At 41.7% G+C, this 26,270-nt stretch overlaps 1 protein-coding gene across 14 annotated transcripts in view; it reads left to right on the top strand.

Moving 5' to 3' along the window:
- Nucleotides 1-19,069, top strand: part of si:ch73-287m6.1 (RIMS-binding protein 2) — a 68,448-nt gene extending 49,379 nt beyond the window's left edge. For 7 of the 14 annotated variants that reach the window (XM_039779967.1, XM_039779971.1, XM_039779964.1 and 4 more), the window contains 17 exons: nt 598-749; nt 1,809-1,888; nt 2,018-2,127; nt 5,064-5,882; nt 6,175-6,198; nt 7,405-7,556; nt 8,263-9,036; nt 9,207-9,362; nt 9,644-9,790; nt 11,102-11,204; nt 11,634-11,756; nt 13,267-13,436; nt 13,955-14,123; nt 14,276-14,376; nt 14,890-14,961; nt 15,581-15,745; nt 18,109-19,069. In XM_039779967.1, coding sequence (XP_039635901.1) covers nt 598-749; nt 1,809-1,888; nt 2,018-2,127; nt 5,064-5,882; nt 6,175-6,198; nt 7,405-7,556; nt 8,263-9,036; nt 9,207-9,362; nt 9,644-9,790; nt 11,102-11,204; nt 11,634-11,756; nt 13,267-13,436; nt 13,955-14,123; nt 14,276-14,376; nt 14,890-14,961; nt 15,581-15,745; nt 18,109-18,342 — 3,551 coding nt within the window. In that variant the 3' untranslated portion in view covers nt 18,343-19,069. Of the gene's footprint in view, nt 1-597; nt 750-1,808; nt 1,889-2,017; nt 2,128-5,063; nt 5,883-6,174; nt 6,199-7,404; nt 7,557-8,262; nt 9,037-9,206; nt 9,363-9,643; nt 9,791-11,101; nt 11,205-11,633; nt 11,757-13,266; nt 13,437-13,954; nt 14,124-14,275; nt 14,377-14,889; nt 14,962-15,580; nt 15,746-16,682; nt 16,732-18,108 lie in introns of all 14 variants that reach the window. The other 7 variants (XM_039779966.1, XM_039779974.1, XM_039779969.1 and 4 more) reach the window with 6 other exon arrangements.
- The last annotated feature ends 7,201 nt before the right edge of the window (nt 19,070-26,270 follow it).

Raw genomic sequence — 26,270 nt, 5'->3', positions numbered from 1 at the left:
TCAATATCTCGCCTAATTGATCACAGGCCTGATGTATGACATGAATGTGGTTTAACACATTAGTATTCCAACGACAAATAGTGCAACCTGCAGAGCCAGCAGATAGAGCCATATCAGCGATGTAGATTTATACCGTCTGGCACAGACCAGAGGTCTTTGAAGTGCTGGAAATCCTGTTTTATCTTTCTCTTCACTTGAAACAGAGGGGGGACTCACTGACGCTTTTGTGCTAATGCATAATATTACTCACTCACAAATCCACAAGAACCCACTGATACAGTGGACCCATGTTGTTGACTTACTTTAATTTCCTAAAGGAATTCAGCTGTTCACACTCGTTGACTGCAGTTTTCTATTTTGTATCTCCTGCGTTTTTCAAGTGTGTGTGTTTTTCTTCCCCCGAGGACCTCGATGTTTTTTAAGGACAAATGTGTTGCAGATGTGAGGTGTTGATGGGGGTGGAATAGCCTTTGCCATGAAGAGCGTTTGCTGTACACTCGCTTCAACAGGAGATCAATAACTGTACAATGAGCAGCAAATGGGTGCAGAAGAAATGACAGTTGCTCTTTATTTGCTATGGAAATCAATGTCTCCCAGGCGATGAGAGCGCGGCACACACGCCGCTACTGATCTCCCAGTTCTTGCCCTGCACACCACAGACTGGAAACAGAGAAAGACTGCTGTCTGTCAAATCCAGCACCGTGACAACAGACCGCCCCAGAAGCCCTCGACAGCGGAACCCCTCAGAGGTGGGTCTGAGTGACACCAACATCACATTAATGCATGTGTGACTTATCAAGATAGTTTTAAGTTTCCTCCGTTTTCAGCTTAAACCCGATTAGGTTGATTTATACAGCCATGTATTCAAACTTTAAGGGTAACTACCGTTTTTTTCAACCTGGACCCTATTTTCCTATTTTTGTGTGTGTAAGTAACTGATAGGAACAACAATCTTTGAAACTTATCCAGTATTAGGTGTGAACGCTGTAACCAGCAGCCACAGACTGAGCTGCAATGTAACCCTATGGGGCAAATGTGCATTATCAATTTGGTCCACTAAAAGTGCTTTTTTTGGCCAGTGAAAGGCTCAGATTAAGTGTCTGACAACATTACAGAAAGGATCCCTACAGAGATAAGCCTTTTTAAAACCTCTTCAAGACCTTTCTGTTTAACCAGAAACCGCTTTGAGGTCACTAGTGCTAAACCCAAGACTCTATTTACTTTTAGTGTGTATAGAGCCAACATATTATGTAAATCGAAATACGAAAGTTGTGATGGTTGGAAAATGGAAAGACGACCCAAAACAGCTTTTCATAGTTTTATTTTGTTTCTGTCGACCTTTGAATGAGGTGTATTTTACGATGCTAAAATAATATTTACATGGAGTCTGGTGGCTTTAGCGAACGCAATTTTGCGGATGTTTTTATGGTAAACAAAGGATCTTACTCTTTAACAGAAAGGCCGACCTCCTTAGAAATCCTTTCCATAATGCTGTCAGACACTTAGAATATTAATCTGAGCCTGTCAGTGGCAAAAACAACACTTTTGTGAACGTAAATACAAGCTGCACAATTGCCATATTAACTTACATTGTAGCTTGTTTCGCGGTCTCGCTTAACACTGGACCAATGTCAAAGATTGTTGTTCCCATCAGTAACTTAGACACAAAAACATGGGAAAATAGGGTCCAGGTTGAAAAAAAAAGTTAGTTACCCTTTAATAGCTTACTTTGCTTACTCTTGGATTGAATCTTAATTATGAGTAGGATGTTAATGACATTTGTTGGGGGTTCTGTTGTCAATCTATAGATGGAGGATGAGGCCAGCCCATCACCCAGGTCCAAGCCTCGCTACACTGGCCAGGTCCGCCTTTGCACTGCCCGATACAGGTGAATGAGATCAGCTTTAGGAATCTGTTGATTTTATTGCACATAATCAAAAATATACAAATGATTGGAAAAATAAAAGCTGCAGTTGTGAAAGCTAAAAAAACAAAAGAAGTGAACTTCTCCTTTCAGTTATAACCCTTATGATGGACCAAACGAGCATCCTGAGGCAGAACTCCCCCTTGTGGCTGGAAAATATCTGTACGTGTACGGAAACATGGATGATGACGGCTTCTATCAAGGTGAGAAGTGAAACAAGACTCCAAGATGACATGGGAAATTAATTGTCTTTATTAACTAGGCAAGTCAAGCTCCGGCAGGTACTTAACTGACAAATGACAAAGCAAATATTGCAGATCAGAGGTTTCAGTACAGCAGTCTTTGTTGCTTTTCAGGTCTGTGATTTAGGCCTGATTACCTGTCTGCTGCTGTAGCAGAGAACGCTTGACAGTCACAGCAAGCGTGTGCATCATCAAGTATTAATTATCTCACGATGAGACAAAATGCCAAGACGTGTGTGTCAGCTCACAGTTATCCCCCAATGAATTTCTTCTATTTACAGTGTTCTATTTGGCATCTAAATCCCCTCGACATCCTTTTAAAATGACCACGTCATATACTGTACTGTACATTATGGGTCTATAGATCTTGTATATGTACAATGACATGTATTGCAAGCTTACATCATAATCAAAAAGACTATAATGCTGATGCATTGCTACAAACGTGGCTCTTCTTAGGTTACATGACATTTACTCAGCATTTGTCACCCTCATACTGTTTATGTCACATCCCTGCTGGTTATTTTCACCCTGTGACCTGACCTCTTCATCATTGCAGTGTATCTGTATCTGGCTCATGTTGCCATGCCTTTTAAGACTGTGGGATATAAAATGCGTTATCGGTTTCCTGCCCAGAGACACCAGACCTAAATTAGCTTATAGCTAACTCTGGTACAGCTAAGAAGCTGTGCACTGTATAATAATAAATAAACAGTAAGTAGAATTCAAATAATTTAGCAGTTTTCTTTTGACTGATCCACCTTCAGTTTAGGCACAGATGATTGTGCTGTTGTTAAGCTGCTCTGATGTTGCTTTAAAAGCTTACATATTAAAGTTGTCAGAACAGAATCAACCAGCTGACATTCAACCTGTTTTTTCAGTTAGTCATTTTCCCAATAGGTGATTATTTTGGCTACACCTGTATGTAAGTATGCTCTGTGTCAGTGCACCAGTGTCACCAAGAAAAAAAAAATCCTGTTCACTTTTTTTTTTTTTACAACTGGTGATTGGAGTGATTTGCTGTCTAATCTCTTTAGAGTTATGAAGGCTTCTCCATCAGAGGCAATCCTAATCCTCCTGACTAGCAATCCTGCAGACATCGCAGCCTGCTACAGACACAGTAGTACTCAGCTGCAGTGATTCATTAGCTGTAGGCGGTGAGATTGCATAGCATAACATAGCCTTGTATTTACCACGCAAGATGAAGACTCGGGGCTTTAAACCAAGCTGTTGTCAAGATGGGACCTCGGTCCCTTTTAGGTTGATGACTAATCCAGCGAGGCTCAGCTAAATCATCAGCACACACAAACAACACACACACACACACACACACACACACACACACACACACAGATGGTCTTAAAGTGATGGTTCGGAGTAATTCACCCTAGGGTCCTTTGCACCATGACCTCGAGCCAAACACCCCCCCAGAAGCTTTTTTCACCTGGGTTGAACATTGGGAGAGTTAGCTAGAGTAGCGTTATCAGCTGAATAGCTTAGCGCAAGGGCTAATGGACCCACGTTTGTATCTCCTAAGTTACCCCACTAATAATGCCCGAAATGATACCAAACGTCTACAAGTAGTACAAATAGATTATGCTTTCATAAAACGATGGATTGGAAAGTTTGTAAGTACACCAGAAGTTTATGCAAATAACACTTGCCTGCTTGCTTCTGCTCTCTGCTGTTGTTGTTGCTGCTGTAAGACGAGTGTTTAGGGCCGTCTACAAATTACAACACCGAAAAGAGATGCAACAAAAATATTTTTTAATTTAACTTTTTTTTTAAAGTAAGTGCTGTAGTATAACTAGCAGTAGACAAGTAATAATTGAGGTAGGTTTGGAGACATTACCTTTATTTAATCATTAAATTAATAAATATTTTTGTTGTATCTCTTTTCGGTGTAGTAATTTGTAGACGGCCCTAAGCACTCGTCTAACTGCAGGTAGCAGCAGCAGCAGCAGCAACAGAGAGCTGAAGAGAGCAGGCAAGTGTTCATAAACTTCTGGTGTACTTACAAACTTTCCAATCCATCGTTTTATGAGAGCATAACCTATTTGTACTACTTGTAGACGTTTGGTATTATTTTGGGAATTATTAGTGGGGTAACTTACACGATACAAACGTGGGTCCATTAGCCCCTGCGCTAAGCTATTCAGCTGATAACGCTACTCTACGCTAACTCTACCAATGTTAGACCCAGGTGAAAAAAGCTTCTGGGGGTGTGTTTGGCTCGAGGTCATGGTGCAAAGGACCCTAGGGTGAATTACTCCGAACCATCACTTTAAGGTCTCCCAGGCCTCTGTGGAGAAAGGGATTGAAGGACAAGATGATAGTGAGATGTTTTTGAAGACAAACATCTTCCCTTTGGGAAAGAAACTACAGTGCACGTCTAAGCTGGTGTTTTTTCTGCAATGACCGCAGCATCTACGTACATGCTCAGAAATGTTCAAAAGCAGAGCAAAGCTAAAGTTCAAGTTCTTCGAAATGTTGAAATGTTTCCTAGTTCTGTGTTTACTGGAGAGAGTACTAAAGATAGCATCAGAGAAGCTGTGTTAAATCTTACATCTTAGGGAATAGTACATACTGTATGTTTACATATCTCCCACCTCTCACTCACTGACTCATTCCAACCCTGCAATGAAAGTAGCTCTCACTGATTATTAAGTGTATTCAAGTTACAGCTTTCCTTTTGTCTGTGTCTTGTAAGGAGGCATTAGTGAAACTTAATTTTAACATTTGCATTAGGCATCACTGAGGGACTGCTGTGCTTTCCTGTAAAGACGTTTTTTAAAGGGTAGCATTTTCAGGTAGTTGTCATTAGACTTTTTGTTCTTCAACATGAACAGGAAGAACGAGACACTATATCTGCCTCTCTATGTCTTTCTCTTTCACAGGGGAGCTGCTAGATGGCCAGCGAGGACTTGTTCCGTCCAACTTTGTGGAGTTTGTCCAGGACAAGGAAAAGCTAGCGATTCAGTCTGGGGAGGGAGGAGAAGACCTGGGCCCACTGGACCATATGCCCCTGGCCTTGATGGCAGTGGATGGAGGTGCCTCACAGGATGGTCTCCTGGGCTCATCTAATGCCTTGGTTCCCTGTAGCAATGGGACAGGGGGGCCCCTGGACCCTGAGGACCTGGCTGAAGACGTTGTGCCTTATCCCCGAAAGATCAACTTGATCAAGCAGCTGGCACGGAGCGTCATTGTGGCCTGGGAGCCTCCACTAGTGCCTTTGGGCTGGGGGAACATCTCTGGCTACAACGTGTTAGTAGACGGGGAGCTTCGTGCCAGTATAGCGTACGGTGGCCGGACCAAGTGTTTGCTGGAGAAGCTGGACCTGGACGGCTGTGTTCATCGCGTGTCGGTGCAGAGTGTCACGGACCGGGGCCTGTCAGACGAGCTGCGCTGCACCTTGCTGGTGGGAGCCAACGTGGTGGTGGCGCCGTGCGGCCTTCGGGTGGACGACATCCAGCGCGACACTGCCGAGCTCTCCTGGTTGCCTAGCAACAGTAACTATGGTCACACCGTGTTCTTGGACGGGGTAGAGCATGCAGTGGTAAAGCCAGGAAGGTATATACTACGCTTTATCAACCTGAAGCCCCTGACGGTGTACAAAGTGACGGTGGTGGCACAGCCGCACCAGGTGCCATGGCAACTGCCTCTGGAGCAGAGAGAGAGGAAAGAAGCCGGTGTGGAGTTCTGCACTCAGGCTGCAGGTCAGCAAAGCTCATTTCTATACATAGAGATACAGTATCAATAATATATGTAGAGCTCCATACCAGACAATTATCAGAATTTTTTTATGATTGCTCTTTACACAGTTTAAACAATGTTGGAGACAGATAGAGATGACAGACTGCTACTAGTCTACTGTTTATTTCAGTTTACTGTAATGACAGCTCAAATATGTAATGCCATATCAATGTCAAGGTTATTGTACTGTGCTGTAGAAGAGTACAGTACAGCATTGCCTTACCATGCCATTGTTGTGTATTGTATTTTGTCTAGGTCCACCACCATATTGCAGAACAGGTCAGAATGAAACATCAGTCCTGGGCTGGGTTTCCCAAATGTCTGAGCACTAAATGATTTTCTTCTATTGCAAACCAATGGGCAGAGATGACATTAGTGCCATGATACTTTTGGAAGAGGGCCATAGTCATGACACTGGGAATGATTATGACATATTGTTCAATATGAGCAATCAATGAAGGGATCTGGGCAACATGGCATTTATTGAACACAATGCGGTCATTTGTGTATCTATTGGAATTTAAATATATATATATATATATAAAAAAAAAAATTCAAATGCAATGTTGCCCAAGTTTGCTTACTGCACTGAGCACATCACTAATTACAGAGCAGTCACGCATCGCAAGATATGATCAGTTATTATTCAGATGAGTCATTTCCTCAGCATATAGCCTAGCCTGTAGGAACCAGTGCTATATAAAGCAGTGTCCCTCCACTGCTCACTGGAATGACCATTTTGTATGAGTGTGCATTTGCCTCTGCTTGAATGCAGTTGTGCATGTTTTATCCAGTGATCCAGGAGAGTGGAAGAGAAAGAATGGGCTGCAGTCAGTCTCTCTGGATTGTGTCCTGCATGCGGAGACAACAGCGCTTCTCTCAGGAGACCCAGAAGCCCACATTGTTTTATTTTACCTTCAATGTTTCTCCTCCCATAAAGAGTAGTATAGGGTTATAGGAATACACACATACTTGTTCATATTTGATTTTGTAAAAATACAACTACACTAAGAGAATTTCATGTTAAAACTCAGTTTGATTATGGAGTATCTTAGATTATGTTAGTGTTATTGTACTGTCATGATAACCTTATCATTTAGTTAAATGACATTTTATAAACACAGCACACAACTTTTGAATGTCCCCCACTGGCAATGTCACATTATCACAAGTATCCGCATGAACTGTGTTATATCTACAAAGTACAAATAAGATGTTGTGTCATTCTTTCACATATTGAAATATGCAGAAATAAATGAACCCAGTTTGTTGTTTCTTGAATCCTCACTCCCACCTCACCCCCCTCCCACTCCCTCCCCTATTGTATGTGGACATTTCTATGCATGTTGTGTGTGCCAATTTGTGCATTTGATGAATGCTTCACACCCTTTCCTTTTGTTTATATATTGGTGATATTAAAACAGTAAATATCTAACATAACGTTTTTAATTAAAAATAACAAATACCTGTTCTCTCACCTCCCAGGCCCTCCCCAGCCTCCCCAGGATGTACAGGTGCTCTGTGGGCAGGCTCCAGGCGTCCTACAGGTCCGCTGGAAGCCCCCCATCCTCTCTCCCATGGGCACATCCAATGGGGCAAATGTCGTTGGCTATGCAGTCTGCACTAAAGGACAGAGGGTGAGTTAGCAAGTGTTCGTATTACCGACCAAGACTACATCCTCTGTTTAAAGGTATGGTGAGGGGCTTATCTTGGCTTAAAGGCATCCCTCGTGGTCAGAGGGGAAATTAGGGACATTGTACAGTATCATGCATAGTACCACGGGACCGGTTTGTGGAGAATTCACAAGCATATTGGATCCATAATTTAAAGGCCCACATACAGTACACAGATACAGTATGTACGCCATTGTGTGAGTTGTTTAATCATATTTAATCCAGTTGAAACATGAGCACCTACATCACAGATGGGGTGGTAATAGCCTCTGTTTTGTGTTGAGCATTATGTCATCAGTGCCCTCAGCGCACACAGCAGTGCCACCTACTTGTGATTTATGTTCAGTGCAAGACTCTCAATCTGGGACCTGTGAACCTTTCGGAAAGGTCTCTCACTCCCTCTGGTGACTGCCAAAGTACATCAACACAGTATGTTGAAACTTTGACAGCACAATGTTTTCTGCCTTATAATGCGCTTCACATTCTTATAGCAAAATTGATAAATTGTGAGGGGGTTTTGCTCAAACAACAACAAAAAGAATACTTATCTTTTTTTAATCTTAGCGTTGGAGTCTTAGGGTGGCACTAAAGGAAAGAGTTGCGTCAGTTGTTAAAAAGAATCGTGCAGCTTCTGTTGACGTCACCTTTTAATTTTCTCGTTTAAATCCAGATAGCTGAGGTGTTGTTCCCAATGGCAGACTATGTTACTGTCGAGCTGACAAGGATTCAGTGCCTGGAGGCCAGGGAAGTCATCGTCAGGACGCTATCAGTACAGGGAGAATCCCAGGACTCCCAAGTTGCCGTCATTCCAAACAACCTCCTTGTGCCTCTACCTGCTCTGCCCCTGCCACCGCCAATGCACCCCCACGCAGGCCCCCCTCCGCACTCCCATGTTCAACCCCACCTCCAATCCCCTCACCATCCTCATGCCACACCCCAACTTCCCGCTCCACCCCATGCACACGGACAACCACTCCAACCCCATCCTCCTCACCCTCAACCCCATCCCAGAAATCCCCACCCAGGTGGACCCCCGCAACCCCAGCTTCGACCCCCACGTCCTCAGCCCCTACACCTTCAGCCTCACCCTTCCCAACAAGGTCCCAGGCCCCAGCACCAACTGCCTCTGCTACCCCACCCCCATCACCACCCTATACCTCAGAGACCAGTATGTGCCAGAGACCTGGATGCCAAAGAGCATGCGGCCCACCACGGGGGAGCTTTTCCTCCTGGCCAGCCTGGCTGGGACCCCACACGCTCTCCCTCTTCCCAGCCTCCTGTGCCCATGCAAGGCCACACCCTTGAGGCCCCTCCCCCTGCCAATCCACGCTCCCCCTCCCCCCAGAGGATTCTTCCACAGCCTCGAGGCACACTCATCCCGGACACGGTGGCCAAAGCCATCGCCCGAGAAGCAGCGCAAAGGGTGGCAGCAGAAAGTGGCAAGGTCTGATGATAATTTCTTTGACCGTCAGTATATGTACAACATAAAGACAGCAGATTGCAATGTCAAACTAGTACAAATGTAAATATCAAGTCAAAAATCAATAATGAAGTACCACTGGTACCCCCCTGTCTCTGTTACTCACTAACCTCACTTTTCATGCATGTTTTCAGGGGGACAGGAGGCAGGGCAAATACGGAGAGCAGGGTCGTTCATTTCACCAGCATCACTCTGATGAGGAAGAGGAAGACGAAGAAGGGTTTGCGGGCGGCCGTCGGAGAGGACCCTCAGTTGATGAGTTCCTCAGAGGCTCTGAGCTTGGGAGGCCGGTAAGAACAACATGATAAGTGATGGATCTTTTTACCTTCTTTAGTCCCAATGTGTTTTCGATGGAAAACCTCTTACATGTGTGTATGTTTGGACGTGTGTGTGCATGCATGTCTGGGTGGTTGCATGCATACACTCCTTTGACCGTGTCTCTGTCTGTGTTCATGTGCGTGTGTTTGCCCATCCATGTGCGTTTGGTGTGTGCATGTCTGTATGTATGTATGTGGACTTAAACAAATGCGTCTGTGTGTTTGTGTGTTTGTATGTGTGTGACTGTCAAAAGCCTCACTATGGTCACAATGAAGATTATCACAGCGAAAGCAGCCGGGGCTCTGACCTGTCTGACATCATTGAAGAGGATGAGGAGGAGCTGTACTCTGAGATGCAGCTGGAAGAGGGACGTCGACGCAACTCGCACAACACACCCAAGGTGCAGTTCTTTGCACTTATTCTAAACCCAAGAGTCATAACCACCCAAATTTATTATTATTTAGTGAACTGCACAGGCACAGATACTTCAATTGAGACTGCTGCCTTGACTTGCATTTGATGTGTTGTTAGTGTGTGTGCTGAGTTTAATTCAAATTCATAGAAAAAGGGAGAAAGAAATCAGCACCATGGAGAGAAACAGAGAGAGCCAGACTGGGTTTTAATGCTTTCAGGCAGCATATCAACATACCGGTACCGGAGCAGTTTGATCATCAGGTCTGGACCAAATTTTATATCAAAACTTGCTATTTTGCAAGGTGCAATCTTCTCTATTTAGCTATGTGATGAGATTATACTCGGTACATAGCAGCATCCTGTGGTGTATGATACCGGCTATTAGTAGGATCGGAGGTAGTCTCGTTGCCAGACCTTCCTCCACAGCACTCCGGAGGAAGGTCTAGCTAGTCCACACAGCATTCCGGGATGGGAGAAAAACGTGCTCTGGTTTATTGGCATTTCTTTAAACCAATCACAATCATCTTGGGCGGCGCTAAGCGACGGACACAATGACGAGGCCTCTGCAAAATAGCCTCGGGAAGGAACTTGTTTTGGTGGAACGTGTGTACGTTCAAAAGTTGTTGGAGGAGCAGTTCACCATAGTACTCATAAATCGGCCGGAGTTAAGAATGCCAACACTAAGAAAGCCGAAGGTGAGGGACATCTGGCGGAATTTCCGGCAGCACCTGAACAATCTCAGAAATGAAACGTTGTCGATATAGATCTGAGGTAACATGGAGCTGCGCCTTGCCGCCACCTGCTGGCACAGAATCAAAATACAGAACATCGTCGCAAAGCTGCAGAGAGCACCTTTAATATTTTCAGCTCTATGGAGAGAAATGAAGATAGACTGGGTGTGAGTGTGTTCAGCACCTTGGAGAAAGACACAGAGAGAGACTGGGTTTGAACAGTTTAGCGCTGTGAAGGGAGACTACACAGTAACATACGGTAGACAGTGCTTACGATATCTTTGACACCATTTTATTTTGATTTTTTTTTAACGTATGTTATCAGTATTCGCTTAATTTTGGAATGTTAACATTTCCCGTGGGCTTGTGTGTGTCTGAGTGTGTGTCTCTGTGTCTGTGTTTTAGTGTGCCTGCCTTTGAGTGCTGCATGATTTTGTTTACATACAATTTGTCAACGTGCATTTTTTTTTTCACATACTGTTTTTTCGAGTACATCCATTTGTCTGTGAGCAGCTCATGAATGTTTAATGTTTGCGAATTTCTTCTGTGGTTTATGTTAATTTCAGGCCAACACTACTGCTGGAGGCCGTCATGACCGGGAGACTGGGCGAAGAACTCATCATGGCGGTTCCCAGCCTCAGAGACGACCTCTGATGGTCCCCTCCATTGGTCAGTATGGGTGGGTGGCTGGAGAGAGCGGAGGGGAGTGTTTTTATTTTATTTTTTTTCGTGCCATAGAACAGAAGCATTTGTTGCTCTGTTAAAACCATCATGAGCTTCTCTGTGTCTCCAGATCACCACTATGTCTATAAAACATGCTCATGCCCTTCACTACCTGAACATAAGTTTGATTTTGCAGAGATTATTATGATGCAACAAGCTGACACTTTTCTTAAACCGCTGTACACAGTTGCACTACACACTGATACTCTGATGAAGAATCTGACAATCACGACAGTAGTTTTCTATACTTTCCTGTGTCTATGTGTTTTTACCTTGTTGTCTAAAGCAACAAAAAATCTTCAGTTAACCTTTTGGGAGGGGAATGTTGAGATTTGCATTGTAACCCCATTACCCTCTAACTGGTGTTTCCTGTAGAGGTAACCTCTGAGAATAACAGTGAAGGAAACCCCATCACCGAGGATGTTTACTATGGCAAAGTAGCTCGGCACAGGAAGTGGTCTTCCCGCAGGCACATGGGCGGCACCAGGTCTCCCCATGGTATGTGCCTGCAGTCCCGTTTCTACCACCACAGCATGGCAACAAAAATGCCACCAGCAACTGGCAAAAAAAAAAACAGCAAGACGTAGCTGTGGACACTTGCAAGTGCCTGTTTCTCTGTCTCAAATAATAATAGTTATTATTATGCTTACAGTTGAACAGCATGACTGCACTGCACTGAAATGGTGGACCCACTGGCAAGCCATACCTGTGGTCCAGGATGAACGTTTCCACAGTTGCAGATGATAAATGATTGATTGACTGCTCAGAGAATGCCTCACTCACTGCACTGAACTCCAGATGCCTGCTAAACCCCTTCCCTTTGTGGTACTACCACACTTTTAATGAGAGCATTCATGCATGAGATTTTAAAGAAATATAAGTGGTAGACATTAAAAAATGACTACACATTCACTGCTTTCTTTTTTTCTTTTTCTTTTTTTATAAAAATTTTTAAGTTTCTTGAGTACAGTATTAGTTGTTGGAAATGCAGTTATCCCTTATACTTTTTATTTTGCTAGTACCGCATAAATTCAATTACCAAACCTTCTGTAGCTTGGCATATGCTCACCCGGGAGCAATGCATTTCACATCATGCTTGTTTTTTAAAGCACCAAAATAAAGCTTTGGCCCAACAGTATCACACTTTAGTAGCTAGTACATTTTTCCAAATTTGAATATATATGACAGGCTTCCACAACTCTGCTTTAGACCTTTTGCAACTACAAGGGGTGGCAATGTGTGGGAAGTTTTTGATTTTTGCTTCAAATCACTTTCACTCAAATGTTTTTATATGAAGTGAAAATAGACATATGGAGTTGTATCTTTATTTTTCTTTAGGTTTCATGTAGCATGCATGTCTTGTGTGTTTCTGGTGTACATGAATCACACTCTGTCTGTGTATTGCACCATGGTTTGTCTTGCTTCTCATTTGTCTCACACTGCATTTTCAAACATCAAAATAGACAAAAGTGTGTGTGTGTGTGTGTGTGTGTGTGTGTGTGTGTGTGTGTGTGTGTGTGTGTGTGTGTGTGTGTGTGTGTGTGTAGTAGTAGTAGTAAATAGTGGACTGACCACAGATTTCTTCCTGCACGCTGATAGGCACAATTGTGGCTAGACAGAAAAATCTAATCTGTCATGCAATACAGCAAATCAATGAGACGTTTTGAGACAAAATTGATTCAAGCATGGCTAAGACATCATTATGTAAACATATGGACTTGCTCTTCATAGGAGTGTATATACTGTATGCAACAATTTATTCACCATATGATTTTCAAGTTTTGTTTCTGAGCCCTGAAATCTGTTCATTTTGTGACTGAACACCACAAACACAGGCTCACATTTTACAGAAGACAAACATAAAAACCATGTTTGCAAATATTAAATATTTCTACAAAGAAACAAAGTCTCCTCCAAAGTTCCTGTTTTGTGCGTTGGACCACATTCAGTGGTCGCTCGTTCTAGTGATGCAGGATGATGGAATGTGTTTGTCTTCAATGTGTTTAAGATGACTACAGGGATCGGGATCGCCGCTCTCCCACCTACTATGATGAGTCAGAGGCCGAGGAGTCTTTCCGGATCTTTGTGGCCCTCTTTGACTACGATCCTCTGTCCATGTCCCCCAACCCAGATGCAGCTGATGAGGAGCTGCCCTTCAAAGAGGGGCAGATCATTAGGGTGGGAGTTTACAATTAAGATTGGTCAGATACTTTGATGTACAGCATATGCTGTCTTCCTCTTTGCATCCAAACTATAAGGTTATAGTTGTTTGCTGCATTTTGGCCATGAACAAACACTGTAATACTGAAATTTGAAAATTGGTTGTCATAAATGGTTCTATAGCTTTCACTATTGCTTGTTGTTCGTGCAAGATTCATGTGTATAGCTGTCAGTAAAAAATGTTATCAAATTTAAGTCTTGAATCTCTATTTGTCCTTCAAACTCTATTTTACTGTACAATTAAAACACATTTTTGTAGCAGCTGACAAATTTGCGTCAGTGGTGCATCATAGTCATAACAAACATATATTTTTGTACAAATTGTTCTAGAATTGACCTTTATATAGGGTTTGCCATGTTCATCCGAAAATATAAAATACATATGCTAAATGCATTTAAAAAAAAACATGTAAATCACTGGCTCAGTTTTAAAGTGGGAGCGCTAAACGTCACTCTTTTACTCTCTTGTCTGGCAGGTGTACGGTGATAAAGATACGGATGGGTTTTACAGAGGAGAAGTGAGGGGCAGGATGGGGCTGATCCCCTGTAACATGGTCTCAGAGATCCGAGCGGAGGACGAGGAGACCATGGACCAGCTCATCAAACAGGGCTTTCTGCCACTCAGCACCCCTGTGGACAGAATAGGTAGGCCAACTACGCTGGTATCCTCACTCTCATGGCCAAGTTAGACACTTATGGAACTGCTTTAGAGTCAGTGGGGTTGAAAAGTGTGATTGTGAATCGAAGCACGAGATGAAATACTTTGTGTTAAACATGCCACCCATTATTGATTGCAGAGCAGAACAGAAGAGGCCTCCGTCGAGATCAGGCCTCGAGGAGGATGGTGGCTCTGTACGACTACGATCCCCGAGAGAGCTCCCCCAATGTTGATGTCGAGGTATCACTAACTGATAATGACTCCTCGCTGAACACACACACACACACACACACACACACACACTTACAGATCCAGGAAGTGCTATATCAGACGATAGCTACACGTATACACATTTTTATTTTTTATTTAAGATATAGGGATAGTATGTAGCATAAACCTATGCCACACACCACAGCGCTAATGTGCAATGCCTGTCCCTATAATAATAATAATTATATATATATATATATATAACATCACATTACATGTCATTTAGCTGATGCTTTTATCCAAAGCGACTTCCAATTAAGTGCTTTCAACCGTATATATAAATTATATATAATATATATATATATATATATATATATATGTGTATATGTGTGTATATATATATATATATATATATATATATATATATATATATATATAATGGTATAACAGATTAAGACATAGTGGTTATACTTGGATCACATTCCTTGTATACTTGGATCACATTCCTTGTATATCCCTTTCTGTATCTCCGTCTCCTGATAGGCTGAGCTGACCTTCTGTGCTGGTGACATCATGGCTGTGTTTGGAGATATTGATGAAGACGGATTCTATTACGTGAGTGCTGCTTGGCCATGTTTGCTTCTCTAATCAACATGTTATCTTTTGTTTAATCAGTACAAAACTGGACCAGCCATCCTTACTCTTTTGTTTTTATACAGACTAAATCATCAAGCTATAACATGCTCATTTTTAGAGGTGCTGGTGGTGGGCAGAATTTTTATTTTAAGGCAGAGCGAGGCGAGTTGTTTCTACATGACAGTGGTATCTTCTAAGCAAGAAAGTGAATATGCATATTTCCCAAATGCGGAACGTTGTACAGACCTTTCCTGGGTCTTACTGTAACAGCAATGTGTTAACTGTAGGTTCCCAATTTTTGCATAATGTGGGTGTCAAACAAAGCAGAAGTTTGGGAAGAATGATGGATCTGCAAATGAATCATTTTGAAACAGAGACATGAATGTAATAATAAAATGGTCCAGGGCGTGGCAGTGTAAATTAGTTTCACATGCTGATTTTGGAGAACAAAAAGAAAGATTTTCATAGAAAGTGACCCAATACATCCCTGAGGGGATTAAAAGAAATGATAGCCTAAACACTGCATATGCTGTATGACGTGTATGAAATGCATCAGGTTCAGACAGAAATGTCTCCTCTTCTCATTTCCGTTCCACAGGGTGAGATCAACGGCCACCGTGGTCTGGTTCCCTCTAACTTCCTGGAAGAAGTGCCTGATGACGTGGAGGTGTATCTGACCGATACTCCATCCCACTACCCCCAGGAAGAGGCTGCCAACCGGCCGCCTGCCAACTCTGCCGCCACCGTCTCAGAGGGCAAACGGGTACATCATCATCGCCGCTCTCAGCGCTAGGCCCTGTGTTCATCCATCCTCCGTCCTCTCTCTTGATTTCCGTCTCTCGCTTCCTCCACTTGCCGTCTGTGTGCTGTCCATTGTGTGTGTTTGTCCATGTGGTGACAGTGGTGACTCTATACAAACTAACAAGCCCTCCCCCTCCCCCCTCCCCGTTTGGAAAAGGGGACAAAAATCCAGTGTTAACACCTTTCTGAGTCTCAGAGAAAGGAAGAAGCAAAGCCTGACATGGACAGAGAGAGGATAGACTGTGGGAGCTCTGCGGGTAATTTATGCATGTAGCACTGGTTATGGAGGACTTGAAAAAGGCTCGACTCATTCCTTACACAAGATAATTTGGTACCTCTTTGCACTGGAACACAAAATCAAATGGTGGTTATTGTGTATAATAATAAGTGCTTTATTAACACATAACAATGGCTACCCAATGACACTGAAATAAAAAATTTGAGAGAAAACTTTAAAGATGAAAAAGAGAGCGAAGCATGCCTTTTTCAAACTTGATACATTTTATAATAACTTTCTTGGCTCGACTGCTGTATTTCCTTAAAGAGGCTTTGTTTCTTTATGTATATTGCACACACATCAAATCTATTTTTCAGTCCTGTTGACAGCGGATATGCCATGTTTGCTTTGAGCTCGAGAGACAAAACTAATCGCAGCACTGATACATCCATACTGTATTGTTACAAGAGAACAATAAAAGAAAACATTGGATATTAAAAACCTTCTTTTTTGCGCTCTGTGTTCATGTGTGTTGGTGGTGTTGTTGACGTTGTTTTCAGTTTGCATAGTGATGTGTGTTTTTTGTTTTGTTTTGTTTTTTTAGCGACGATAACTCTGCTGCCACATCTGATTTCTTTTTTGTTTTTCCTCACCCGCTTGGCAAAACAAAACAAACACACAGAAGAAGATTGTTCATTTCACACCATAAATGGCTCTGTCTGCCTTGTACAGTAAGTCAGCAACTTGAGATACCAAACTCGCGGCTCTAATGCGCACAGCTTGTGTGGTCACAGCAAAGGCTTTCAAATGCCAATTCACATTATGGACGCTCTTAAGCGTTTCTGTAACGCTCTTTTTTCACGGTGACGTAGCAGATCAGTAAAATGTGTCATTTCTCCTGGTTTAAAGGTTTCAAATATATACATATTTATTTCAAATTGTACAAATGTTTTAAATATTGGCCTCACAATACTGAATAGCAGCATTTTTGTCACCCAAAGGCGCTATATTTATGACAAATCACTGACAATTTGGACCAGGGTCTAAGAAAACTAGACTCTTCTAAATCTGAAAATTCATGATATCAAAATTCAAACTATATCATCTTACTGATGACGCAGACACATACCTTTTTATCCAGCTGCTGCATTAGATGAGAAGCCTGGTATCTACAGTTGTATCCCTGGGTGTTGTACTGTATACGACTGTACTGTATGTTTCCTCATGGCCTACTGATGGTGGACTTCTCCGGCTCTGTCTTGTGCTGATGTCGTGCTCAAAATTTGATGGCTTCTTCCTCAGTGTTTCTTTTACATATGTACAACTTGTGTGTGTGTGTGTGTGTGTGTGTGTGTGTGTATTTTATTTTACTAATTATTTATGAAAATATGATAGAAACGATAGATAGATAGATAGATAGATAGATAGATAGATAGATAGATAGATAGATAGATAGATAGATAGATAGATAGATGTGTTGTGATGTTTAGCTTTTAAAAAATCTGTATTAAATGCATGTTGTGCTGGACAGCCATGTGATACATGTGCCATTTAGTAATGTTAAAAGAGAAGAAAATAAGTTATGTCTTAACCCATGACCTAACCATCCATCACATTGAATAGAAATGAAAGTTTGAGATTTCCTGCTGATCAACAAACAGGGCCAAAATGTAACCTCCTTGCTGGAGGTATAAACAATGCATTTGAATTACAGGATAAAACCAATCAGACGTGTTTCTCAACAAATACAGTCAGGCAATTTGTTAATTATGTGTTCAGTGAGTGGCCCTCAGCTGTGTACAGGTTTCAGATCACAGAGAACTCACACTCTGAGGGCTGTACACTGCTTATTGAACAAAACATTTACACTGCCTTCTGCATTTAAAGTAGAGTTTGATAAAGAATCGAGACAGATATACAGATGGATGGACAGATGGACGGACAGATGGACGAACAGACAGACAGATGGAAAAATATAGAGAGAGACAGAAGGACGAATAGACAGACCGACAGACAGACAGAGGCCTAGTCTGCAGTGTAAAAGGCTTGCTTCTTTTGTAATACGCTGCCCCATGCCTCCACACCTCCCCAATCGCTTCTCTCCTCAGGTTACCACAGAAACCACCGACACGGTCGACAACGACGCCACACCTGTCCGAGCGCCGTCCCCGATTGTTCGGCCCCTCCTCCCAGGCACCATGAGACCCCTCAGTCCTGCGAGGGGCCCCCGCATCCCTCTGGAGTCCAGGGACCCCCGAGACCAAGATCTGGCAAACAAGAAGAAGAAAGGACTACTTTCCAAGGGGAAGAAGCTCCTGAAGAAACTCTCCCCTGTGAAATAAAAAAAAAAAGGCATACATGTACTATACGTATACGTACAGTATATGCCAGGCTCTGTATATTGCATCCATACAATCAACTCTGATCCAACAACACATGACAGAGAAGATGTGAGCTTTGTCTCCTGGACTGCCTGAGCCTATTTTAATATAACCAGTGATACAATTATTCATGTACGGTGATGGACACAAATCAATTATGTACAGTGCAGTGCCAAAATCAAGAGAGAGGTCACCTGCAGACACAATAACATACTACTGTGATGTATTTTAAATCAACGGATGACTAAAAAAACAACAAAAAAACTAGGATTTTCATGACAGTATTTTTCTGTTTTCTTTACTTACAGAAACTATTCATTTGTTTCAAGCAGGGTAGCTGTGAAAACAAAGCATCTGGTTACATCTTCTAATGGGCTTTTTTCTCAGCACAAAAACATCAATTTTGGTGGAGTATTGATGTCACTTCAAGGAAACGGAGACCTTACTTCCTCTATGAAGATCTCAAATAGACTACACTGTTATCGAGGCATTCTGTGAAGTAATGCTGGCTGCTAACACAAAGGCTTTATTCTGTGCAATATCATAGAGAGGCGGTAGCATATGTATGTGGGAAGAAAAGAAACATTTCCACTTGTACCTGTGATTTCAGCAGAGTGGAGTTTTTCTGTGATGAAAGGCATTTTAAAAAAAAAAAATAGAATAGCAGATTGGCAACAGGGCATTAACGTCAGAGACACCGGGCGAGCTCAGCTATCTCAGTGGCCTTTATTAAAACAATATGAGCGTGACATTCCTCGTTTGATTACAAGTTTGATTTACACTGGGTTTTTTTTGTTTCATGACGGGTTGCTTGTGCTTTGTCATTTTTTTTAATTAAATAAGAGCAGAAATGTGTGTCTGCGTCCTCGTTGTCAAACTGTCATGAAACGCCTAGTTCAAGACAAAACTTTGTGTCTGTCTTCCTATTGCACAAAGGTGGGTGTTTTAATTGGTAAAAGACATGTTTTGTGTGCCTGTGTGCCTGTGTGTGTGTGTGTGTGTGTGTGTGTGTGTGTGTGTGTGTGTGTGTGTGTGTGTGTGTGTGTGTGTGTGTGTGTGTGTAAGGCAGTATGTGATGCATTCATGTTTTGCACCTTTCATGTTTCTTGTTCACTTTTCTTTTCTTGAGGAGAGGCCATGCAGTTATTGGTCCTGTGGTTTAGTGATGTGCTGCTACCTCCATTGCCTGTGCACTGTTCAATTTTGTTGTCTCATGTTAAAAGGCCGTGAAAGCCTAATAGAAATTACAAATCAAAATGTCAAGGTGTGCATTGTTCACTGGTTATGTTTCATCAAACTGAGGTCTGTGGAGAGAAACACAAACTGATTTCACATTTCATATCTGGCTGCATTTATGTTCTACATGACTTGTACTTACAGTACTTAAGGACTATACCATTACAATTTAACATGTTCCACCTTTTCTGGTACAGAATAGAATTTGGACTTTTTTCCTTTCCTCTTGGATATTTTAACAATTTATGAAATAAGCACATGTAGTCAAAGCCTGAGTCTGCATGGAGACACTTATCAGTGATGTCAATTTTCTGTTTCTCCATTTAGTTTGTTGACTCACTGAATGACACCAACACACATATTTGCATTATGCCACTGAAAGACTTGCAATGGGAAATGTCATCAGATCAGTGGAAACTACTTGATATCCTGCAGACACACTGGCTGTCTATTAATTCAGTTTGTTATTCATTGTCAGTGTAAAAAGCTCCAAAATGTGTCTTGAATACAAGATGGATGAGTCTGCAGTGAGGAAATACTGAAATGTGAAAAAAAGTGTTTTAAGTGAATGACAGCATTTCACTTTCACTTTCCAAATTTAATTAGTTTTTGCTTGTTTGAAAGTTTTTGTTCTTCAATTTATTCAGTTCCAGACTGGAACTGAATAAATCGAAGAGTTCTCCCACAAGTCCTCCAAAACACACAACATGGGTTGTTTATTCCTTCCGACGACCAATAGGAGCGTTTCATAAATTAGCGCCCCCAACGGTGCCAGGAAATACAAGTCATATTTTAGTGTAGGACAGTCTGTTTAATGATAAACTTTATCCTACATTCAGCATTCATTTTCAACTTTCAGATATCCTTCTGCAGCCAGTAGTTCCAATTCAGCATATATTAACCTTTTTATTTTATTTTTTCTGCTTTTCACATCCAGGTAAATTGGAAAACCTTGAGCTTGGAGAGCAAACCAAATTCTAAATGAAAGAATGGAAGCCCTAAAATGCGCAACGCCCCCCCAAAAAAGAAAAAAAAGGGAAAACCTACCTCAGTTTTTGGCTTATTATAGCCATTGTATAAGAGTATAGAAATAATAAATTGGAATTTTCTTTTCTTTTTTTAAAGCAAAAAGTACCTTGGATTACTAAGAGGAATACTGTATCAACATTGCGGGTGCTGTGGAGGTGACTAAAAGTGCTCAAGAATTACTAACTGGAGGGATAGTATGTCTCATAGCTTTAATACTTAAAAAGCTCATCCTCTTTCTGTTTAGTTTTAAATATCTAGTAAATCCTATGTATCTCCAGTTGTCCTTTATGTCAAGTTGCACTTGAGGGTTCTCTCTCCTCATTATTTATTTATATTATTGATTATTGATTAAATGCAATGACTAGAGAGGGTTTGCCAAAATGGAATGTAAGAAAAGTTCGTCTGACAACCGGTTTACATGCTTTTGGTTCCAAAGCTGTTTATGTATGGTTTCTCATTCACAAATTCACAAAGTTGAATTACTGTAACATGGTGTCCCAAAACCAAATCATTCATTTGTGAATGGGAGTAGAGTGACTAAACGCTGTAGCTCTTTTGTACTTTGATCCATTTGTAGATAATTTATAAATGTTTCTACTTGATTTTACGACAGCCTTTTTGTTAGTGCACTGAGATTTCCTCTCCCTGTAACAGACTGCAAGCATTCTCCATAGTGTCCTTTGAAATCAGATGTATCAGTCCGCCGTATGTGCTTGCTTTGTGAATCAAAGTTTAAAAAAGAAAAAAAGAAAAAGAGACATCATTGGACAGTATTTATGGTGATTCATTATGTGTGGGTGTGCATGTGAAAAAATACAACTTTTATAACCAAATTAAATTTGATATTTAAAAAAAGAAATCCTTGTTTACATTAATTTGTGTAATGTTATACATTTTATCTGAAGGTCAAATATTGTATTTAATACAGCAGGAAGTATTCAACCCTGTGTGACTCTCACAATTTGACCTGACATTTATACAGAACAGATGTTACTAAGTGACTTTAATATTCTGCTCTTTAAGAGACCATCCTTTAACGATCAGTGTTCTAGATTTGGTAGCCAAGGGTCTGCATTCACACCTGAAAAGAAATTAGATTCCTTATATAAATCAACACAGTATTACATTATCATGATAATATTAAAGCTATATAATTAATTCATAAAAATTATTAAATGTCTCGCTATAGAATGTACAACTTTTCCAATCATATTTTCATATCCTGGACTGATGGACCTGACTGATGGCTTTCATAGACTTGGCTTATCTTTCATCATCACAGTGTCACACAATTTAATGACACATGATATTTAAAAAAAAAAATAGGATGGTAGACAGGTAGCGTCTGACATTAGCGCAAGATATGAAGTTCCACAGATATGAAGTCCTCTGATGGGCACATTTTAGTGACATAACCTGGGATTGTATATCAGGATCAATGTCCATCGCCAAGGTATCATGGCTTATTTTTTTATGGCTGCACCAAACAAAGCTACTCACAGACATCTGCAGAGCAATATACTTATCTTCTGCTCAGATGAATGAACCGAGGGACACGACTATTAGAGTCTCTTCAAGTAAAAGGCTTGTCAATAGAGACTGTGTCCTAATGGGTGCAGTAAAATGTATTTCAGAGGTTTCTCTGTGGAGTTGTTCGCAATTATGGCACTCGGTACACTCTGTAAGACTTCACGCCCTGAAAATAGATCGTACTTTCAGTAGCTTCGGTCACTGGTCAGGATGCTTAATTGCACATCAACTGTTTGTCTGATTTAATCATGACCCAATGTTGTAATTGGCTGCAACAAGTTGTTGTTTGGATGGAAAATCCCTACATTTTCCAACAGTCACAGTCCAACCTGTGGCCATTTGCTGCATGTCTTCCTCCTCTGTCCCCCCTTTTACTGTCTGCTGTCCTGTCTATTAAAGGCAAAAAAAGAAAATACCCAAGAAATTATCTTTGGAAAATTCTCTGTGAGCTTCACGCTCATCAACAAATGACAATATCAGGATGGCAGTGTTTTGTTGTAAGGTTGATTAGGACATGTATGACAAGTTATATGATTTGACACACAGATTTATGAAGTTTATTATACTACCAAGTGATTACCATTTTTATCTAAATGTAATATTTTCAGCACAATTTTAGATTTTAGAGGACTTTAATTTCGTCAATGCAACAAGAAGAGGAATTAGTGAAGTGCTGTTAAATGAGATCTGGGTATAACAGATGTTGCCTCTCATCCATGACTATTTTTGGACTGGAAGAGCCTGACAAGGCTCAGTCTTAAATCACATTTTAACAATTAGAGACTCAAAGTTCTCAGAGATCCAACAAAGATGCTCGGACGTGATTCATTTGTGTCATTTCAGAAGTTTGAAATAAGAAATAACACATCTAACTACTTCATAACTTCATCATCATCATCATCATTATTTCTCTCACTACAGTCCATTACAGAGAGGTAAAGGTTGTATATAAATTTACATGAAGGCAGGGAACATTCAAATGAGAGGCGAGCAGAATTGAAGTCAGTGTTGTGGGTGAATTATTGCTTCAAATCAAAAATGCAGAAAAACAAATAACCATCAAAACAACAGCCAAAAATACCGTACCATTCTTTTTTTCCCTCCCATTTCACTTGCGTGTGTACGACTGCCTGACCGGTCGCAGTTTAATGCTGTTACACTACAATCCTCAGGAGGGCAGCATTGCTTTCCAGTTGGGCAGTGACAGACTCTGATTGTGAGGACTGCCGTTTCACAATGAGGGATGTAATGTAGAAAGTGACAAACCTAAGTCCCATCATATTTAATTGTCTGATTTAACATTTGCTGATCACAGTTCAACACAGTCACACCAAGCACACAGACACGTCATAAAAAGTACGTAGGGCTGAACTTGAGAAAACGTCCTTCAGCCTGCTTCTCCGTTTTTATACCCTTCTCTACATGCATATTTGTTTTTACCATTTGCTTAATTTGAAGTCCGATTTAAAACAGAGAGAAGCTCAAAGACTGAGCGAATACTGCAGTGTTTCAGCGGTGTTACGCTGAAACACCCATTGTGCTCGGGAGTCGAGAGAGAAAGGAGATTGAATTTGTAAATCAATGAATATTTGTTTTGTTGCTTCTAATATATTTGCCCTATACTCTCCTCTCTCCCTGTTGTTCTCTCTCGTCTCCTCTCCCTCTCTCACTCCCCTCCCTTCCTTTTTTTTCCCTCCCCTATCCACCACCTCCGCTCGCTCTTGCCCTTATTTTCCCCTCGCTATCCAACGCATCTATATTGAGCTGTAAGTCTGCGGAGTCCCTGAGGGCCAATGGATGTTTTAAAATTCTTGCCAGTTGTAACCTCTCTATCACTCGCTTTCGTCCTGCCTGCCACGCCACCAGAGGGGGGTATAAGGAGACATCCGTCTTCCGCTGGCCTTTCTGAATATTTCACAAAGCCTCCGAGTGCCAGTTAAACACTCAACATCCATTTGACCCTTCTGCCCCAACATCACAGCAGGGATCTCGCAGGTAAAATATTTTAATTTGACTTTGATATACCGAGAGACGAGTTGGAGATTTCTTTTGAAGTCTCTGGGAACACTTTTTAAAACTTCCCTAGGCCCATTCAGTAGGTGTATAGTAAGGAAGTTAAGGGGGCATGCACATCCATTGCCTTGCATATAATAACTCTCTGCTTTCATTAAATATCTTATATATCCTTCTATGGATCCATACAGGGCCGAATCAATCAGCTTGAGGTCCCCGGGGCACAACTTACATTTGGGCCTCTATTTACCACCCTTTTCCCCCTACTTTGTTAACGTTGTGTATGTATTCTCTTATCGTTAATCTTAATGTATACATGAAGCATGTCAGCTTCATCATACCATAGTCCAACTAGTGCTCCCACGCTGGATTACCAACCACTCCCCAGGTTCATTTTCTGCCAGTTAGTTTGTGGCAATATAATTGAACACAGGTGAATTTATCGCCGTAATATGAAACATACTCATACTAATTATACTAACAAACATGGTGCTGGGATATGATCTGGGTTGTGTACAGTTAGTTTTACATAAATCTTTTTCAGCTATTTCTTAACAAAAAAAGCTAGATCAAACTGAGTAATTCACATGTGTGTCCATCCATTCCAACATCCCAGCGGGTGGTTTGAGGCAAGCCTCTTACCTGTCCCTCACGGTGCTCTGAGGGCAGGCTGCCCATGGGAGGATATACCACCTGGCCGGTAACTCATTTGAGACAACCTGCCAGGATGGAAAACTGATGTTTACGGCGCCCGTGCTCTGAGAAGAGCATTCATTCCTCTTCAGCGGAAGAATGTCAACGAAGAGAAGAAGCCAGGGGCACGGGCCTCGCCTTGGTGATTCATCTTTGGGTGCGACTGCTCGGCATGGGAGACGCTCAAAGGGCACAACTTGGCTGAAGAACCCTTAGAGCTTGAGCACCATGAGTGTTGAAAAGACTGCCTGGCTGGCTGGCTGCCCCCTGGCAGGCCGTAGTGCTAAGTGCTGTTACACAGGTGTAATGGCAGCTGTATGTTAAGAGACTGGACTCCAGCACTTCCTGGAGATCAGAGTAGAGAATACAGAAGCAGTTTGCAATGATTTACAATCACAGATCTTTATAAATGGTTTCAATTGTCTTGGGTATTCTTCAACCACCTTTTCTGTGATCATTCTGTTCATGTTCCCCCCTCCCATCGGATGCAGGATCAGCAGGATGACACAGAGATGAGTTGATCCAATCCTTTGACGGATTGATGAAAGTTTAGACAATAGGATTATTAAGATGGAACATTGCTGTAGTTCAATATCCATTAGTGAGCTGGAATTACTGTCAATAAAGTTTAATAGATCTACTAATCATATGATGAGCCCAGTGTGCACCGAAGAGGTCAGGTCACACATCACCTGGATGTCAACTTCCAGATATATGTAGACATGGTCAGGACGATCTGTTGAAGTTCAAACCAAGCATCAGGATGGGGAAGAAAGATCATTTAAGCGATATGAACAGTAACTCAAATAACCACTCGTTACAGCCGAGGGACGCAGAAGAGCATCCCTTAACACAGTGGTTCCCAACCTTTTTTCCTTGGCGCCCCCCCTACTCATGTCTAAGAAAAGCTGAGGCCCACCCCACCCCCAAAACCGAAGTTGAGGTAACTCTCGAGATAGAGCCCAACTTTCTTTTTTGATACAGAGCAGTTATCAGGACATTTACATTTCTCCGCCATGTTTCATTCATAAAATAGTGATGCCGTGGCAGGATGATAGCAGCTAGCAGCTGACCTGATGACAGCAAGGGTCCCAGGTTAAGAGGTCCTGGAGGTTTGGCCTACTAAGTAGCCTGCCTACAATTCTAAGCGAGAACAAAAATATCTAGTTTTCATACAGACTTTTGTATACATTATATATTCTAGTGTATTATCATAATTTGTTTAAGGTGCACTTTTTTTTTTTTTTTTACCTCAACCTCAAACCAGATAAACACTTGCGCCCCCCCTGTGATCTTTGCCACCCCCCTGACGGGTCCCCAGACCCCAGGTTGGGAACCACTTGCCTTAACACACAACATGTCGAACCTTGAAGCACATGGGCTACAGC

This window comes from Perca fluviatilis, chromosome 17 (assembly GCF_010015445.1).
Source record: "Perca fluviatilis chromosome 17, GENO_Pfluv_1.0, whole genome shotgun sequence".
NCBI lineage: Eukaryota > Metazoa > Chordata > Actinopteri > Perciformes > Percidae > Perca > Perca fluviatilis.
The sequence above is the reverse complement of the archived record's forward strand: the minus strand, read 5'-3'. Positions and strand labels throughout refer to the sequence as shown.